This window comes from Macaca fascicularis, chromosome 9, assembly GCF_037993035.2.
Source record: "Macaca fascicularis isolate 582-1 chromosome 9, T2T-MFA8v1.1".
In the NCBI taxonomy this organism is placed as follows: domain Eukaryota; kingdom Metazoa; phylum Chordata; class Mammalia; order Primates; family Cercopithecidae; genus Macaca; species Macaca fascicularis.
The window spans coordinates 73,255,998-73,276,124 of record NC_088383.1 but is presented as its reverse complement, the minus strand read 5'-3'; the positions used below and the strand labels follow the sequence as shown (position 1 = coordinate 73,276,124).

Here is a 20,127-nt window from a genome sequence, read left to right as displayed (position 1 = left end):
TATCCATTGGGTATAAAATGATATCTCATTATGATTTGATTTGCATTTCCCATGCAAATCTTTTCATGTGCTTATGGGTCATTTTTTATCTTCCTTGAAGATATATCTATTCAGATCCTTTGCTCATTTTTAAATTTGGTTGTTTATCCTTTTATTACTGTGTTGTTTAAGTGTTCTTTAGATATTCTAGATACAAGTCTCTTATCAGATACATGTCTTGCAATAATTTTTTCCCAATTCTATGAGTTGTCTTCTATATTCTTCATGGTATTGTTTGTAGCACAAAAGTTCCTAAAATTTTGATAATGTCTTATTTTTCCCTTTGTTGCTTGTGCAAAAGAAGCCAAATGAGGTTTTAATAGAAATTGCATTGAATCTGTAGATCAATTAGGGGAATATGCCATTTTAACCAAATTAGGCCTTCCTATTTATGAACATGGGATTTTTTCCATCATTCCAATATTTTCCAATATTTATATTCAATTTCCCTACCTCACACCCAGACAGAGATACAATCCAGATCTAGAGTATGGTGGTCAAAAGCACAGATTATTTCTTAAGACAGATTTAGGTTAATATACCATTCCTTCTACTGATTAGCTGTGTAAATATGGACAAATTACTTATTTATTTTATTTTTTTTTTAGATGGAGTTTCGCTCTTTTACCCAGGCTGCAGTCTAGTGGTACAATCTTGGCTCACTGCAACCTCCGCCTCCTGGGTTCAAGTGATTCTCCTGTCTCAGCCTCGCGAGTAGCTGGGACTACAAGAGCATGCCACCACACTCGGCTCATTTTTGTATTTTTAGTAGAGATGGGGTTTCACCATATAGGCCAGGCTGGTCTCAAACTCCTGACCTTGTGATCTACCTGCCTTGGCCTCCCAAAGTGCTGGGATTACAGGCATGAGCTACTGCGCCTGGCCTACTTAATTTTTCTAAGCCGTATTTTCTCATCTGTAATGTGCAATTTTTTTTTTTTTTTTTTTTTTTAGACAGGGTCTCTCTGTCACCAAGCTGGATGGAGTGCAGCGGCATGATCTCGGCTCACTCCTGGGCTCAAGCAATCTTCCTATCTCAGCCTCCTGGGTAGCTGTGACCACAGGATTGTGCCACCATGCCCGGCTAATTTTTGTATTTTTTGTAGAGATGGTGTTTTGTCATGTTGCTCAGGCTGGTTTCTTGAACTCGTGAACTCAAGCAATCTTCCCACCTCAGACCCCAAAGTGCTGAGATTACAGGCGTGTGCCACCACACGCATCCTAAAGTACAAATTTTAATGCGGATTTCATAGGATGTGAGGATTAATGACAAATGTGGGACACTTAGCATAGTGCCTGGAACACAGCAAATGCTCAGTCTGAGCTATTTTTATTATTATAGCACTTAACAATTACTACAAAAAATAGTTATTTTGACTTTTAAAATTATTAGAGCCCCAATTTCCCCTTAAGTGTGTTTCTCCATCTCCTTAGAATCCATTGACTTTATATCTTGTTTCCCTACAATCTTCTGTGTCTTCTTTAAGGATAATGAACCAATCTGATTTATTTATTTATTTATTTATTTATTTATTTATTTTTTTTTGAGACAACGTCTCGTTGTGTCACCCAGGCTGGAGTGCAGTGGCGCAATCTCAGCTCACTGCAACCTCTGTCTCTTGGGTTCAAGCGATTCTTGTGCCTTAGCCTCCCAGGTAGCTGGGACTACAGGTATGCGACACCACACCTGGCTTAATTTTTGTATTTTTAGTAGGGTTTCTCCATGTTGGCCAGGCTGGTCTAAAACTCCTGACCTCAAATGATGTGCCCGCCTCAGCCTCCCAAAGTGCTGGGATTACAGGCATAAGCCACCGTGCCCGGCCTAATCCGATCTCATCTTTGATCACCATGCTCTTTCCTAACCTTTCCTAAAACGTGCAAGGCACACTCCCACCCCAGTGCCTTTGCATATGCTCCTTTTGCTCTGTCTACAAATCTCTTTCCATAGCTATAAACTTGGTTTATTTATCACCTTCTTCAGGGTCTTTGTTTAAATATTATCTTAACAGTGAGGCTGACCATCCTATATAAAATAGCAAAATAATCCCTCTACTTACCTTGCTTTATTTTTCTTCGTAAGCTTTATAGCCACATGACACATTGTATATTTACTTGTTTGTTTCCCCTTCTAGAATGTAAGTTACACGAGGACAGAGATTTTCATGTTTTGTTCCCTGCTGTATCCTATCTCTATATCTCTATATCTCTCTAACAGTCCTAGGCACATTGGGTACTCATTAAGCACATGTTGAATGAATGGACTTCTTCTCTTGGCTAGGTGCGGTGGCTCACACCTGTAATCCCAGCACTTTGGGAGGCCGAGGCGAGTGGATCACTTGAGGTCAGAAGTTTGAGACAGCCTGGCCAACATGGCAAAACTCTGGCTCTACTGAAAATACAAAAATTAGCCGGGCATGGTGGCATGCACCTATAATCCCAGCTACTCGGGAGGCTGAGGCAGGAGAATCACTTGAATCCTGGAGGAGGAGGTTTCAGTAAGCCAACATTGCACCACTTCTCTCCAGCCTGAGCAACAGAGTGACTCTGTCTCAAAAAAAACAGTGTTTTCTCTCATAGGCAAGTAACCTTAGTAGTAAAATGAGAAGAGAGCAGCACCCAAGTAGTTCTGCTGAGAGGTGAAGCCAGCTGGACTTCCTGGGTCGAGTGGGGACTTGGAGAACTTTTCTGTCTAGCTAGAGGATTGTAAACGCACCAATCAGCACTCTGTAAAAACACACCAATCAGCACTCTGTGTCTAACTAAAGGATTGTAAATGCGCCAATCAGCACTGTGTCTAGCTAAAAGATTGTAAATGCACCAATCAGCACTCTGTAAAAACGCACCAATTAGCACTCTGTGTCTAGCTAAAGGATTGTAAATGCACAAATCAGCACTCTGTAAAATGGACCAATCAGTACTCTGTAAAATGGACCAGTCAGCAGGATGTGGGCAGGGACAAATAAGGGAATAATAGCTGCACCCCAGACAGTAGTGGCAACCTGCTCAGGTCCCCTTCCACGCTGTGGAAACTTTGTTCTGTTGCTCTTCACAATAAATCTTGCTGCTGCTCACTCTTTGGGTCCGTGCCACGTTTAAGAGCTGTAACACTCACCACAAAGCTCTGCAGCTTCATTCTTGAAGTCAGCGAGACCAAGATCCCACCAGAAGGAACCAATTCCGGACACACTGCTAGGAGACTGCTTCCAGTCAAATGGAATGTTCTTCCTCTGATCAAGAAATGAATCCTACCATAAATTCAAACATATCTATACATACCTATACAGAGTCCCATCCTTTTAAATTGGAAGAACTTTATGAAATTTTAGAGCTAGTTCTAAAGTGTGCAGAGAGAGAACTAAGATATACTAAGATTGAAAGGTATTTGATTCCCACCCCTACTTCATCCTCTCTCCAGCCTCATAATATATGCCTTCTGTGTACGAGGGTGGACTTAATGACTTTATCTTTTTTAAATTAAAAAACGGATCTAATACTAGTTTACTTTCTCCAAGGATACAGTAGTTCTCTTGGTAATAAGATCTTAGATGTTCATGCTTTTGACAATCATGGTTAACTTGCAGTTGGAGAACACGGCGGCATGCCTGGTAACTGAACTACAAGTCCCAGAGTGCATCTCTACGAGGATTCTGGGAAGTGTGGCAGAAGCTGCAATGGTCCTTCTGGGGAACGGAAGCCGTTGAACGTGAACATTTGGTTTCCTCCTTTGTGCTGATTCCTGAGGAATAGGAAGGTGCCCCGAAAAGAATTCAGAGTGAGTACAGTGAAACAGAAACCTGCTCAGCTTCTAAGTGCAGGAAGGACTTCACAGGGAGGCATGATCAGAACTTGAAAAAAGGTCGTGGTCACAGCATTTTAACATTTTAGCTTAATCTCTTCCTTTTTGCAAAAACCACGGATATAACCATAGTTTTGCCTCATAAGTGTGGAGCTACCTCAGTAACCACAGCTAATAATTTTCTGATACTTTTTTGGAGAGTCATTTTAAAATGCAACTTGCTAACTTCTCACATTGTGCCTTAATTTTTATTTTTTTTTTAAAGGGAGGAAAAAATATTCTTTAGAAAGCAAACTATAAAGCAGGTCAGTGAGACCTTCAAAGTTGTTTCCCCGTGGTTCCTCAGTTCTCCATATTTCCCCATCCCATGGAGGTCCACAGTCGTGGAGAAATGGACTCTAAAAAGAGCTCTTTTTTTTTGAGGCGGAGTCTCACTCTGTCGCCTAGACTGGAGTGCAGTGAGGCGATCTCCGCTCTCTGCAAGCTCCGCTTCCCGGGTTCACGCCATTCTCCTGCCTCAGCCTCCCGATTAGCCGGGACTACAGGCGCCCGCCACCACGCCCGGCTAATTTTTTTGTGTTTTTAACGGAGATGGGTTTTCATCGTGTTAGCCAGGATGGTTTCGATCCCCTGACTTCGTGATCCGCGCGCCTCGGCCTCTCAAAAGTGCTGGGATTACAGGCGTGAGCCACCGCGCCCGGCCTAAAAGAGCTCTCTTAAATACTAGGGAACCTGGCCTCTTCTCGGTGGAAGTAACCACTAGATTCAAGATGAGCTTTTTTGTCACGCTCTAGTGCTTAATTAATCTTTCTTCTGGAAAGATGAACAGGATAAGAAACATGTGTGAATCATTTGTTATGGGGAGTTCAGAGAAACTATTAATGTTAAAGCACCTTGCCTCATCATTTAGTAGCTGGGTAAGACTGCTATTACCTTTCATCTCTATCAAACATTGTACTTTTAACAACATAAATAGCTCTGTGACCATCAGCTCATGAATCAGCAGGCCATGATAATCTACAACTGGCTAAGCTTAATTTAGTAGCAGAAACTAGGCAAAACATCTGGCAACAGTTCCCAGGGTCCAAGAAACTCACCAAATGAATTCCCTTTGGCTCACGGAATATGGTGAGGTGTTTTGGGGTAACAGTGGCATGGAGGTAGCCCCATTAACCAGTTAGTCTCAGGAACTACTATTTTATTAGGCTTTTCTTTTGTCTTAAAAGGAGTAAGTACACATGGCTTTTTTTTTTTTTTTTTTTTTTTTTTCCAGTACAGAAAAATGAATAAAGCAAAAATTACCGGCACCGTTTTCAATCTTTATCGTCATCCCACTCCCCCAAATTAGTCACTCTTAACAGTTTGGTATGTATACTTCTAGTCATTTGAAAAATATAAATAAGGCCAGGGGTGGTGGCTCATGCCTGTAATCCCAGCACTTTGGGAGGCCGAGGCAGGCAGATCACCGGAGGTCAGGAGTTCGAGACCAGCCTGACCAACATGGAGAAACCCCGTCTCTACTAAAAAATTACAAAATTAGCTGGGCGTGGTGGCGCATGCCTGTAATCCCAGCTACCTGGGAGGCTGAGGCAGGAGAATCGCTTGAACCCGGGAGGTGGAGGTTGCAGTGAGTCGAGATTGTCCCATTGCACTCCAGGCTGGGCAACAAGAGCAAAACTCGGTCTCAAAAAAAAAAAAAAAAAAGAAAAGAAAGAAAAATATAATTAAATACATATAATTTATGTATATTGGTATGTCTGTGTCCTTTTCTTTATAAATTAATTAGGTCATGTTAACCAACTGTTCTTGTTTTTTCTCCAGCTTTATTAAAGTATACCAAAAAATGTATATATTTATAGTTTACAATGTGATATTTTGATACAGGTATGCATTGTGAAATGATTAAATCTAGCAAATTAATATATCCATCACCTCACATAGTTTGTGTTGAGAACATTTAATATCTACTTTCTTAGTAATTTCCAAGTATACAATACATTATAAACTATAGTTACCACACCAGCACAATAGATATCCAGAATTTATTCATCCTCACTGAAACTTTGTACACTTTGACTAGTATCTCCTCCATGTCCTCCTTGCTTTTTTTGTTTACTTAATAATATATTCTAAGTATCTCTCCCTGTTACTATATATATTTTTTCACTGTTATATTATTTTCTATTTGTTCTTTTTCTTTTTCTTTTTTTTTTGAGACGATGTTTTGCTCTTGTCATCCAGGCTGGAGTGCAATGGTGTGATCTCGACTCACTGCAACCTCTGCCTTCTAGGTTCAAGCAATTCTCCTGCCTCAGCCTCCCGAGTAGCTGGAATTACAGGCATGTGCCATCACGCCCAGCTAATTTTGTATTTTTAGTAGAGACAGAGTTTCTCCATGTTGGTCAGGCTGGTCTTGAACTCCTGACGTCAGGTGATCTGCCCGCCTCGGCCTCCCAAAGTGCTGGAATTACAGGCGTGAGGGACCGCACCCAGCCCTTCTATTTGTTCTTAAGTCACGTATTAATCCATTTTATCATAATTTTCAGCTAACATTCTTGTACATATCCTTTCCTTCCTAGGGTAAATTTCCTAAACATGGAATTGCTGAGGAAAAAGGCTTATGATTTGACACTTTAATAGATATTTCCAAATCAACCTGTAAAAAATCATACGAGTTTACATTCTGAGTGGTGTATGAGCCAGAAATAATGACTTTAAATACATTTTTTCTAGTATATCACACTAGTTTTGGGGTTATTAAAGTAGGAATAATACTTTTAACAACCTCCTAGAGTGCTTTGCAACCCACATATTGCATACTGCCTTCTGTGAAAGCTGGCTATCTATTTGTTTTCTCTCTCCTGCTAGAGTTCCTTGAGGGCAGGGATTTCCATCCTTTATATTTTTGTGTTCTTTAAGGGACCCTGAATAAAGTCAGTACTCAATAAATACTTTGTTGAATGTCATTTGCTAAATATATTTTACTCATGGCTAGGACATAGATTGTAGCCAAAACTGTCCAAGGATTCATCATCAGTGATTCATAATTATGCAACCAAGAAGCAGGACTAAATTTTAGATGTTCTTCAGTCATTTAGTGTCAAAGCTTGCTTTCCTCAGACACAGTGAAAAGGGTGGTTGGTTATTTAACTGTAATGAATTCTTGACTTTTTTTACTGCCAATGTGAAAGGTACTTTTCATGGGGAATAAAATACTGATACACAATTTAAAGGGACCATCTCTGCCAGAATGGATTCTTTAGTTACCGTTTTTTTTTTCTTTCCCAATGAGCTACAGGAAAATAGAAAATATCTTGGATCCATGTGAATTTGCATAGCTGCCTTCTGAAAAAATGTCCTAATGCTGTGACTTTATATATTCTTATCTTTTTTTTTTTTTTTGAGACAAGAGTCTTGCTCTGTCGCCCAGGCTGGAGGGCAGTGGTGCTATCCCAGCTCACTGCAACCTCCGCCTCCCAGGTTCAAGCAATTCTCCTGCCTTAGCCTCCTGAGTAGCTGGGATTAGTGGGCGCCACCACGCCCAGCTAATTTTTGTATTTTTAGTAGAGACGGGGGTTTCACCATGTTAGTCAGGCTGGTCTTGAACCCCTGACCTCGTGATCTACCCACCTTGGCCTCCTAAAGTGCTGGGATTACAGAAGTGAACCACTGTGCCCAGCCCTATATATTCTTGTCTACAGGATTCCTTCTACTTCATTCTTATTCTAGGTGGGTAGAACAGGTTTCAGTTTTCTAGATGATGAAAGAAGTACTGAAATGTTGAGATCCCATAGCTACTTAGGGGTAGAAATGCAATTTAGAAACAAGATCACCTGACTCCTATTGAGTTTGTCTTTCCTTAATATTACAAAGTGATCCCATCCTGGCATAAAATATAACCCTCTTGGCAATTCATTACTTTAAATTTCATATTATGACTTTTTTTAAAACTCCTGTTTTTTTTCCTAAGGACCTGACAATGTTCCTGTATTGTGGAATAGCTTGCAGGAGAAAATTTTTTTGGTGCTATAGGCTGCTGTCAACCTATGTTACTAAGACACGGTGAGTTTAGCCAACCTGAGCTTTGATTATTCTGTATGGCCCATTAAGTTATTGTGATATTATGATTTTACATATATAATTAGGTTTATGATTATTATATATACATTATATATTATGTTTGTGTGTGTGTATGTGTGTATATATATGTGTGTATATATATATTCATCTGTGTTTTCTGGCTCATAATTCCTATGGCCCTTATTACAGTCTTTTGTTATAATGTGGGGCACTTTAGACCTCAGGGGCAGGCCTCAGGAAACAAAATCTCTTGTACCTTCTCCTGTCCTCCTTTTACCTGTCCATGGCAGGACTCTGATCTGATTGTGGGTCCAAAGACCCTAATTCCAGAGAGGGTTGTGCCCCATACTCCGGAGGAAGGAAGGCTGCACAGAGAGGCCAAAGAGAACCTGAACAGACAGACATTGCTGGGTTTCCGGTCAGTCTGTTAGTATGAAATCATAACCATTTTGTCCAATCACATTTCTACATGGTTGTCAATCATGCCTATGTAATGAAGCCTCCATAAAAACCCAAAAGGACAGGGTTCAGAGAGCCTCTGGATAGCTGAACACATGGAAGTTCCTGGAGGGTGGCGCACCCAGGGAGGCATGGAAGCTCCACACCCTCCCCCCACATACCTGGCCTAAATGCATCTCTTTATTTGTATCCTTTGTAATATCCTTTATAATAAACCAGTAAACATAAAAAAAGTATTTTTTTAATTTTTTTAGAGATGGAGTCTCACTCTGTCAGGCTGAAGTGCAGTGGTACGATCTTGGCTCACTGCAGCCTTGATCTCCTGGGGTCAAGTGATCCTCCCACCTCAAACCCCAAGTAGCTGGGACTACAGGCACATGCCACCATGCCTGGCTAATTTTTGTATCTTTGTGTAGAGACAGAGTTTTGCCATGTTGTCCATGCTGGTCTGAACTCCTGAACTCTGGCAATCCACCTGCCTTGACCTCCCAAAGTGTTGGGATTACAGGCATGAGCCACCACACCTGGCCAAAAAATTTTAAACTAAATATCCAATGATATCTAAAATATCTCACACACTTGAATATAAGTTCTATTAAGATCAGACTTTGTCTTTCCACTGTGGTACCCCTACTTCATAAAACAGTGCCTGGCACATGGTAGGCACTAAAGTACTGTTGAATGAATGAACAGTAAGGGAGAAATTAAGTAAATTAAGGTACTATAATAGAATAATAAACATGTTAAAACTATATTGTTCTATACCTGTCACTTCAGATGAGAAAAACTGTATTGAATAATATTTCATGAAGTTTCCTGTAAATAAGGTAGATAACCCCACCCCCTCTCCCCAAGAACTAAACTTCAGTGAAAGGTAGAGTAGGAAATAAAAATCTACAATAGCACATGAAGATGATAAAGACTTTTTTGTCTCAGCCTGGAGAAATTAGAAATCTGTGAATTTGAAATCACTAGACTGCTTTCATACACTTTTGGGGGTTAAATTTATACTATCCGTGTGGTGTGGTCCTAGAACCCTTAACCTAAGAAATAATTTTTTTTTTCTTTTTTTTCTTTTTGAGACAGGATCTTGCTCTGTCACACAGGCTGGAGTGCAGTGGTATGATCATAGCTCACTGCAGCGTCAACCTCCCAGGCTGAATCAATTCTCCCACCAAGTAGCTAGGATCACATGCGAAGCTACTTGTGCACCACCATGCCTGGCATGCGCATATATATATATATATATATATTTTTTTTTTTTTTGAGGCGGAGTCTTGCTCTGTTGCCCAAGCTGGAGTGCAGTGGCGCGATCTCGGCTCATTGCAAGCTCCGTCTCCTGGGTTCACACCATTCTCCTGCCTCAGCCTCCCGAGTAGCTGGGACTACAGGTGCCCACCAGCACACCCGGCTAATTTTTTGTATTTTTAGTAGAGACAGGGTTTCACCCTGTTAGCCAGGATGGTCTCAATCTCCTGACCTCGTGATCTGCCTGCCTCAGCCTCCCAAAGTGCTGGGATTACAGGCGTGAGCCACTGCACCCGGCCAATATTTTTTTTATTGTTTGTAAGCTAGGGTCTTGCTATGTTGCCCAGGCTAGTCTTAAACTCCTGGGCTCAAGCAATCCTCCTGCCTCTACCTCCCAAAGTGCTGGGATTATAGGCATGAGCCACCATGCCCAGCCTAAGAAATGAATTTAAGTAGTAACCTTGGACTGAAAATACCCCTGGGGCACCATGTAAACACAAATATAAAACTCCTTAGGAAGTATATACTCACAACCAGTGATTCCTACATATAAAGCCCTACCAAGCATGAGTGCCCAGTCCAAAATTTAGAGGCATATAAAGGCTGGGTGCAGTGGCTCACACCTGTAATCCCAGCACTTTGGGAAGCCAAGGTGGGCAGATCACTTGAGGTCAGGAATTTGAGACCAGGTTGGCCAACATGGTGAAACCCTATCTCTACTAAAAATAGAAAAATTAGCCAGGTATGGTGGCGTGCACCTGTAGTTACAGCTACTCAGGAGGCTGAGGTGGGAGAGTCACTTGAACCTGGGAGGTGGAGGTTGCAATGAGCCGAGATCATGTCACTGCACTCCAGCCTGCGTGATGGAGTGTCTCAAAAAAAAAAAAAAATTAGAAGCACATAAGCATAAAATCCTACATGAACAAGGGTGAACAAACAACAAAATTGTGACACTTGTTTCAGATGTTGGATGTTTAGGTTGCTTGTACTCCTTTAACAAACTACAAGAATTTTTTTTTTTTATTTTTTTGAGACGGAGTCTTGTTATGTTGCCAGGCTGGACTGCAGTGACATGATCTTGGCTCACTGCAACCTCTGCCTCACCAGTTGAAGTGATTCTCCTGCCTCAACCTCCCGAGTAGCTGGGACTACAGATGCACGCCACCACACCCAGCTAATTTTTGTATTTTTAGTTGAGACAGGGTTTCACCATGTTGGCCAGGATGGTCTCTATCTCTTGACCTTGTGATCCACCCGCCTTGGCCTCCCAAAGTGCTGGGATTACAGGAGTATGCCACAGCGCCCAGCCAAGAATAGTAACATGATTATTGAATAGAGTTTAAATATGTTAAAGTGATTAAATAGGCTGGGCGCAGTGGCTCAAGCCTGTAATCCCAGCACTTTCGGAGGCCGATCATGGCGGATCATGAGGTCAGGAGATGGAGACCATCCTGGCTAACACGGTGAAACCCCATCTCTACTAAAAAAAACCAACAACAACAACAAAAAAAACTAGCCGGGCAAGGTGGCGGGTGCCTGTAGTCCCAGCTACTCAGGAGGCTGAGGCAGGAGAATGGTGTGAACCCGGGAGGCGGAGCTTGCAGTGAGCTGAGATCCGGCCACTGCACTCCAGCCTGGGCGACAGAGCAAGACTCTGTCTCCAAAAAAAAAAAAGTGATTAAATAAATCTATTTAAGAATGAATAGGCCGGGCACGGTGGCTCAAGCCTGTAATCCCAGCACTTTGGGAGGCCGAGACGGGCGGATCACTAGGTCAGGAGATCGAGACCATCCTGGCGAACACGGTGAAACCCCGTCTCTACTAAAAAATACAAAAAACTAGCCGGGCGAGGCGGCGGGCGCCTGTAGTCCTAGCTACTCGGGAGGCTGAGGCAGGAGAATGGCGTAAACCCGGGGGGCGGAGCTTGCAGTGAGCTGAGATCCGGCCACTGCACTCTAACCCGGGCGACAGAGCCAGACTCCGTCTCAAAAAAAAAAAAAAAAAAAAAAAAAAGAATGAATAAAAATAATGAGGCCAGGCACGGTAGCTCACACCTGTAATCCCAGCACTTTGGAGGCCAAAATGGGTGGATCACCTGAGGTCAGGAGTTCGAGACCAGCCTGGCCAACATAGCAAAACCCCATCTCTACTAAAAATACAAAAATTAGCTAGGTGTGGTGGCGGACACCTGTAATCCCAGCTACTTGGGAGGCTGAGGCAAGGGAATCACTTGAACCCGGGAGGCAGAGTTTGCAGTGAGCCGAGATCACGCCACTGCACTCCAGCCTGGAAAACAAGAGCGAAATTCTGTCTCAAAACAAAAACAGAGAAAAGAATAAAAGTCTATCAATAAAGAATATGATGTGAAAATGTTTACATATGTTTAAGAAAAAAGGCTACAAATTAGTAGGTTTGATGGATTCTAAATATATATGTATTGATATGTAATATTAATCACTTAAGAGAATTCCAAGGTGTAAACAGTGATTATCCCTGAGTGGTGGGATTTTGATGATTTCCTTTTAAAAAAATTGACAACTGTATATTCTGATTATTAAAGACTGACTATTTTTTACTGTTAAAATAAGGAAAAACTTTGTTTTAAAATAATCTAAATATTTTCAGCTTTGATCATCGTAGCAATTTCCATACTATTATAACTGAAAAGGGAAAATAAATTTTTGAAAATAAGAGTTCCTGATCCAGAGGAGTGTAAGGAACTTTTGGATCTCAATTCCAGTTCCAGTAAGGCCTTGGGTCTAAGACCTTAACCTGGGTGTTTTTGTAGGTGTTTTGCTTTTTAGGGTCATTAGGGCAAGTACAGGTTGTACCACTCTTTCTGTTCTTTTACGATGGCAGCAGTGTTTGTTCTATTGTTTATATTTGGTAACTTCTGAGTGACACATGTCTCTCCTTTGACATGCATTGAGTCTTTGCCCCAGGAGGCTACAGTGACTCATAATAAGTTTAAAAATATCACAAGTCTTAAAAGATCAGGTTTCTTTTGTCTTCTATTTATAAAGAGCTCATTGTAACCCCTTTTATCACAGTCAGAATAGGTTCTGAAAGATACCACTGGGTGCATTTGTCTTTTTGCTTTTTATTTTCATGTTGAGCCAGCTCTGCCTACTAGTATTACAAGAGTTCTCAGATCCCACAGGAAATATCTGCAAACTATTTTTCCAACTTGACAAAAGCAGCCAGTTTTTACCTGAGTGTCTGTTTTAGGGCTTTTGACAGGCAAAAATGGCTAACCCCAAGGCCCCAGGGGAATCTGCATTCTGTCCCTGCTATTCACAAGGATTTGAAGGGAGAGACTCAGCCCACCCTTAATGAAGGTACTGGAAAAGCCTGGTACTTACCCCATTACATTATTGCCTTTTTTTGAGAAACCAAGAATAGGAGGATGTTCCCTTTTTCCACATTTTCATTTTGGCTACTGAAAATACTATGGCTGGGCACGGTGGCACACGCCTGTAAATCCCAGCACTTTGGGAGGCCGAGGGCAGATCACTTGAGGTCAGGAGTTCGAAACCAGCCTGGCCAACATGATGAAACCCCACCTCTACTAAAATACGAAAATTAGCTGGAGCATGCCTGTAATCCCAGGTATTCGGGAGGCTGAGGCACGAGAATTGGCTGAACCTGAGAGGCAGAAGCTGCAGTCAGCCGAGATCATGCCACTGCACTCCAGCCTGGGTGACAGAGTGAGACTCTGTCTCAAAAAAAAAAAAAAAAAAAGAAAGAAAATGAAAATACTATCCTTATTAAATAGGTTAAGTATAGGTTTCATCAGTGCTCCCTTTGTCTGTTTTTTTTTTTTTTTTTGAGACGGAGTCTTGCTCTGTCACCCAGCCTGGAGTGCAGTGGCGTGATCTCTGCTCACTGCAACCTTCGCCTCCCAGGTTCAAATGATTCTTCTGCCTCAGCCTCCTGAGTAGCTGGGACTACAGGCGTGTGCCACCATGCTCAGCTAATTATTGTATTTTTAGTAGAGACAGGGTTTCACCATATTGGCCAGGCTGGTCTTGAACTCCTGACTTCGTGATCCACCTGCCTTGGCCTCCCAAAGTGCTGGGATTACAGGTGTGAGCCACTGCGCCCGGCCAGGTGCTCTCTGTGCTAGAGATAAGGAGTTAATGGTATCTACTTTGGGATCTAGATGTTTGAAATAAGGGTACATTGAAGGTAAAATTTGTTCTTTATCTTCCCTAGATTGAATGAGGGTCACTGAAGATACAGTGTTTACTCTTTGTCTGCTGTGAAAAAGTCTGTTCCCATCTCTAGGTATTTTGTGGTTGATGTTTTATCACTGTACTTGTTTTCCTTTCACTCCACTGCATGTAAATTCTTGCCTCACAGTGTAATATTGGCAGAGTACCTTGAAGGTCAATTCAGTAAATATTTATTACCCTTGAAGTTCAATTCAATAAATATTTATTGAATCGAGCCATTCAATATGCTAACTACAGAGATACAGAGCTGAGTAAAGCATACATTCCCCTTAAGGAGATCATAGTCTCTCAGAGGAGACAGACAAATGAACAAATAAACCAATAGTGCAACCACAGAAGCATAGGTGAGGTACACAGTAAGACAAAGGAGGGAATGAATGATTACCTATAGCCACCTCAAACCCTTTTTGGAGCAAATTAGGTTGTAAATAAATAAAGGGAAATAACCATGGTAGGAGAGGGATGCAGCGGCAGCATTCTCAAAGATGAACGCTATACAGGTAACTAAGGGTGGTTTTGTAATGGTTTATTTCCCAAATACAGGTATTTATTTGAACTGAAGGAAGATGATGATGCATGTAAAAAAGCCCAGCAAACAGGAGCGTTTTACCTCTTTCATGGTCTGGCTCCTCTGCTTCAGACTTCAGCACATCAATACCTGGCCCCCCGACATAGCCTGTTAGGTAAGTCCAGAGTGGACCAGTGGTGTTGACCAGCCTGTGGCCACTAAGCAGAATTCAGCCCATAATGAATTCTAAGAAAGATCCTTGAACTTTGGAGTCTAGATTTTTCAAAAAGCTTTTGAGTCTCGTGCTTGTATAACTGCTTCTGCCAACTAATAATTTATTTTATGAACTCTAGTTGTCCAGTCAAATATTATTTGTTGATGAAATGAACCACTAATGCCTTAAACCAGGGGTTGGTAAAACTGCTGTCCAAATTGTACCTGCTACCTGTTTTGTAAATTAATTTTTATTGGAACATAGCCATACTCATTCATTGACATATTGTTTATAGCTACTTTTGCACTACAATGCAGAGTTGTGACAGAGACTGTATGACTCACAAAGCCTAAAATATTTAGTATCTCTTTCCAGAAAGTTTGCCTGTCTTTGCCTTAGAGCAGTGAATTCCAGCCTCCACTGAGGTATACACTGTTATGCTAATTAAGAGTTCTATCATGGCCGGGCAAGGTGACTCACACTTGTAATCCCAGCACTTTGGGAGGCTGAGGCAGGAGGATCACGAGGTCAAGACATTGAGACCAACCTGGCTAACAAGTCACTACTAAAAGATACAAAAAAATTAGCTGGGCATGGTGGCAGGCACCTGTAGACCCAGCTACTCAGGAGGCTGAGGCAGGAGAATGGCATGAACCTGGGAGGTGGAGCTTGCAGTGAGCCGAGATCGTGCCACTGCACTCCAGCCTGGGCAACAGAGAGAGACTCTGTCTCAAAAAAAAAAAAAGAGTTCCATCATAACTTCATTTTTATTAGAAGGGTCAAGATTAAACGTGAATTAAAATAAATTTGCTTTTAGAACTCTTTTAACATATATAACTAAAGATATCTAAGCCACTGGGATTTGTCATTCAAAATGCAAACTTTGGCTGGGTTGGGTGGCTCATGCCTGTAACCCCAGCACTTTGGGAGGCTAAGGTCGGTGGATTGCTCGAGCCCAGGAGTTCAAAACGAGCCTGGGCAACATAGTGAGACCCTATCTCTACCCAGGAACAAAAAATTAGTCGAGCCTGGTGGTGTCTCAAAGACAAAACAAAATGTGAACTTTCAGTTTTATATGAGTCACTATATACTGACTAACTTCTGTATTGCCAGTGAATTTCCCCCATAGGTTAGAAGTTGGAGTACTTGGATAGGTAGTTTCTAGCAGTGCAGAAGAATCTGAGGACTCCATCAGAAGGCACTATACATTATTTAGAGATTTAGCAATGTTTATGTTGTATTATGATTTTTTTTGTGTTATGTTGTATTATGAACAAATAAATATGAGTCCATCATGAACAAGTGTATAGGATTTCTCCCTACACAGCACTCATCTCTTAGAGATTGGCATCTCAGATGAGTATTTTACTCTACTTTGGTCCACAAAAGTAGCACATTCTGGAGGTTAATTATAGAACTGGTTTGGTCTTTAACTGCAGCCTTGAAGTCCTGGGCTCAAGAGATCCTCCCACCTCTGCCTTCCAAGTTTTTGGAACTACAGGTGTGCACTTCACTGCACCCGGCTGATTTTATTTTTTGTAGAGACAAGGTCTTGCTGTGTTGCCCAGGCTGGTCTCAAACTCCTGGCTTCAAGCGATCCTCCCTGCCCCCCAGCCTTGGTCTCTACCATTTTAAGTGTGACACTTATTTTTTTTTCAATGACTTAAGTTAACTATCATGCATCTTACTACTAGGGGATATTTTCCTTTCATGATACAGTCATAGAGTAACACAATGTTATACAAGAATTCCTTCTTTGGTCTAAAGTCCTCAGATTGCTAAGGAGAAAACAGGCCTGGAAAGGTTAAACGGTTAGACCAAGGTTACATAGCTAATTAGCTGCAGCTGGAAGCCAAGTATACCTACTTTAAGCTGACGCAGACGATTTTCAGTGAGTCTAATATGGCTGTGGTGATTTAATAGAAACCTTTGTGTTTTGCTTTTCTCCTTTCTGTTTCTTAGAGTTGGAAAGGCTCCTGGGTAAATTTGGACAGGATGCACAAAGAATAGAAGATTCTGTGTTGATTGGATGCTCTGAGCAGCAGGAGGCATGGTTTGCTCTGGATCTAGGTCTGGATAGCTCCTTTTCCATAAGAGGTACATAACATTATTCCTAATGGGTACTTCCCAGTGGTCTTCAGAATTTGGGATTTCACGTAATGGTAAAATTTAAAGGAAAATTTGGGGAATACGAAAGGCTATCAACTTTCTATTTTTTTAAAAAGGACATTAAAAATACTGTCATCTGCTATCATCATTTAAATGAAAATAAAGGATATTTTAATACCTTCTAAGTTAGGTGATGGGTACATGAATGTTTATGGTATTAGTCTCTGTACCATTATACATTTTATTTATTGAAACAATGTCTTGCTGTCACCCAGGCTGGAGTGCAGTGGTACAATCACAACTCACTGCAGCCTTGCCCCCCTGGGCTCAAGTAATCCTCCCACCTCAGCCTCCTGAGTAGCTGGGACCATAGGCATGTACTACCATGCCTGGCTAATTTTTAATTTTTTTTAAAATAGAGATGGGGGTCTCCTTATGTTGCTCAGGCTTATGTTCTCAAATTCCTGGGCGCAAGCAATCCTCCCTCCTTGGCCTCCCAAAGTGCTAAGATTATCGGTATGAGCCACCACACCTGGCCTATACATTTTTTTTATATATATATATATATTTTTTTTTTTTTTTGAGGCAGAGTTTCACTCCTATTGCCCAGGCTGGAATGCAATGGCGCAATCTCGGCTCACCGCAGCCTCTACCTCCCGGGTTCAAGCGATTCTCCTGCCTCAGCCTCCCTAGTAGCTGGGATTACAGGCATGTGCCACCACGCCTGGCTAATTTTGTATTTTTAGTAGAGACTGGGTTTCTCCATGTTGGTCAGGCTGGTCTCGAACTCCTGACCTCAGGTGATTTGTCTGCCTCAGCCTCCCAAAGTGCTGGGATTACGGGCAGGAGCCACGGCGCCCGGTCACATTTTGTATATTTCAATATTTCATAAGAAATGTTAAAAAAAAACTTATGACGTCATTCTTATTTCTTTTATGAATACAGGTGAATAAAAATGTTTCCATAGAGTAGCTCTGGGTCCACAGACCTGCAGTTGGGAACCACTTTGCTATTGGCTCATGGCTCCTGTCAGGCTTTCCTTCTGTCTTTAATGGTCTAGGTATAAATGTAGTGATGCTGGGATGAGGTTCAGATAGGAGCCATGAGGTCCCACTTCACCTCTTTTCCAAGGATAAGCTAATGCAAATGTTCTTGTTGCCGCGAAGAAGATCTTGAGACATACTATGTGCTAATGTTTCCCAAACTAGCCTGAATATAAGAATCACCTGGTGCTTGTTAAAAAATAGAGATTGCTGGGCCTCACTCCATGCCAGCTGCTTTAGAATCTCCAGGTAGGGGCCTGAGAATCTTGCTTTTTAAAAAAATTTTATGTATATATTTATTTATTTTGAGATGGAGTTTTGCTGTCACCCAGGCTGGAGTGCAATGGTGCAATCTCGGTTCACTGCAACCTCTGTCTCCTGGGTTCAAGTGATTCTCCTGCCTCAGCCTCCCGAGTAGCTGGGATTACAGGCACCCGCCACCAAGCCTGGCTAAGTTTTGTGTTTTTAGTACAGACAGGGTTTCATCATGTTGGCCAGGCTGGTCTCGAACTCCCGACTTCACGTGATTCACCCTGCTCGGCTTCCCAAAGTGCCGTGCCTGGCCTTTTTTAAATTTTAGAGATGGGGTCTTGCTGGAGTGCAGTGGCTATTCACAGGTGTGATCATAGTGCACTGTATGTAGCCTGGAACTCCTAATGGTCTCAAGCCATCCTCCTGCCCCCACCTCCTGAGTAGCTGGGACTACAGGCACACACCCCCACACCCAGCTGAGAACCTGGATATATTTTACTTTCTCCAGTTCAATCTCAAGAGGCAAGTTTGGGAAACACTATTTTAACAGGACAGACTGGAGAGAGGCCCTGAAGCAAAGTTTGTCATTGTTTAATTTCATTATCTTTTCTGATTTTCTAGCCTCCTTACACAAACCTGAAATGGAGACAGAGCTCAAGGGGTCTTTCATTGAGCTGAGAAAGGCTCTCTTTCAACTCAATGCAAGGGATGCCTCCATGCTGTCCACGGTAGATTCTGGTTTCTCATTCTGCAGGAAATTTAGTAGGGCACTATGTGTGGGTAAATCCACGTGTAAATCCAAGGCTACAGTGACGTTTGATTTCTTCTTTTGCAGATTCTAGTCCTTTCTACAAACACTGGCAGGACAATGTGCTGTAGGAAGACTGCTTATTCTCCCTTCTTTTGCCCTTGTTTTTGGCAGAACCACTGTCAAGATCATTGTCTCCTAAAGACATGCAGATCTATGGCAATAGGATCTGACAGCCTCATAAACATTTTTAATGACCCACACAGCATGACATACAGCATCATGTTTTCCCTAAGAGAAATTACTTTACATTGCTTTAATGACTTGCCCTCACAGCTTTAGATTTCACTTGCTAAAGTATTTTGATTGTGCATTTAATTTAAAAAGAAACTTCTAAATATTTTTTTAGTTGCAAAAAATTCCAACTTTACTGGGGAGGAAAACATTTTAGGATGTTCAACTATACTGGGAATGTTTTATTTTTAAGCTGGTTAGTGAATACATGGGTGTTCATTTTATTACCTTATATACTTTATATGTTTTAAATCATAATACATTTAAAAATATGCTTTCTTTTATTCAGATTTCTGATGCTACAGGAATATATTCAGTTAGTTTACTTGTCCTAAAATTTAAACAGTAACCATTTAAATTACGTGGGCTGGAAAGAGATTGGCATTTCCCTGTGAGTTGTTCCAGATAGTAGGCCCAGTGCTGTTAAAGATGAGCCCCGCATTCTCTACAAATGAAACCAGGCCCATATTTGTGTCCCTAGGCTCAAGCTCTTCTCCGCTGGCATGATGCTCATCAGTTCTGCAGCAGAAGTGGGCAGCCCACCAAGAAGAACGTGGCTGGCAGCAAGCGTGTGTGCCCTTCCAATAATATCATCTATTATCCACAGGTAAGTATTGCTGTAAGAGGACAGTAATCCAAGAAGACTGTGCACTGCTTTGTCCTGGGGAAGAAAGCCTGTGCAGTTCCTTAATTATACATTGCTTTAGCTCATTGGCAGGCCCCCAAGTGCCAGCATCTCAGTTTCCATTCCCCTTTCCTAGATGGCTCCTGTGGTAATCACACTGGTGTCAGATGGGACCCGATGCCTGCTTGCCCGCCAAAGCTCCTTTCCCAAGGGAATGTATTCTGCCTTGGCAGGTTTTTGTGATATAGGTAAGGAGTTAAAGGGATATACAGGTGACACTGGAAGATACACAATCTTACTAATACAATCTTCTCTGTCTTGTTGCTATGGAGTTTGGATTCCCAAGCACATTCTTTTCTATCATGTCAAGAAAACTGCCTTCTGGCATTATATATATATATATATAAAATTTCTGGCATTATAAACACACACACACACACATATATAAAATTTTTTCCTTTCCTTTTTTTTTTGAGA

At 41.7% G+C, this 20,127-nt stretch overlaps 2 protein-coding genes across 18 annotated transcripts in view; one reads left to right on the top strand and one right to left on the bottom strand.

Annotated features, from left to right (window-relative positions):
* The window catches only part of NUDT13 (nudix hydrolase 13), a 54,852-nt gene that overhangs the window by 10,025 nt on the left and 24,700 nt on the right, over positions 1–20,127 (top strand). For 5 of the 13 annotated variants that reach the window (XR_006689612.3, XR_012417820.1, XR_012417819.1 and 2 more), the window contains exons 2-8: positions 3,621–3,811; positions 7,806–7,897; positions 14,401–14,540; positions 16,542–16,676; positions 18,605–18,711; positions 19,507–19,632; positions 19,787–19,898. Coding sequence is in view for 9 of the 13 variants with exons in the window: in XM_015456192.4 (XP_015311678.1) it covers positions 7,815–7,897; positions 14,401–14,540; positions 16,542–16,676; positions 18,605–18,711; positions 19,507–19,632; positions 19,787–19,898 (703 nt within the window). In the remaining 4 variants the exon portion in view is untranslated. Of the gene's footprint in view, positions 1–3,620; positions 3,812–5,108; positions 5,201–7,805; positions 7,898–13,837; positions 13,910–14,400; positions 14,541–16,541; positions 16,677–18,604; positions 18,712–19,506; positions 19,633–19,786; positions 19,899–20,127 lie in introns of those variants that run through there. The other 8 variants (XR_012417821.1, XM_074001843.1, XM_074001842.1 and 5 more) reach the window with 5 other exon arrangements.
* The window catches only part of ECD (ecdysoneless cell cycle regulator), a 58,071-nt gene continuing 41,175 nt past the window's right edge, over positions 3,232–20,127 (bottom strand). For all 5 annotated transcript variants that reach the window (XR_012417811.1, XM_074001836.1, XM_074001838.1 and 2 more), the window contains one exon: positions 3,232–3,775. Coding sequence is in view for 4 of the 5 variants with exons in the window: in XM_074001836.1 (XP_073857937.1) it covers positions 3,654–3,775 (122 nt within the window). In the remaining variant the exon portion in view is untranslated. The remainder of the gene's footprint in view (positions 3,776–20,127) is intronic.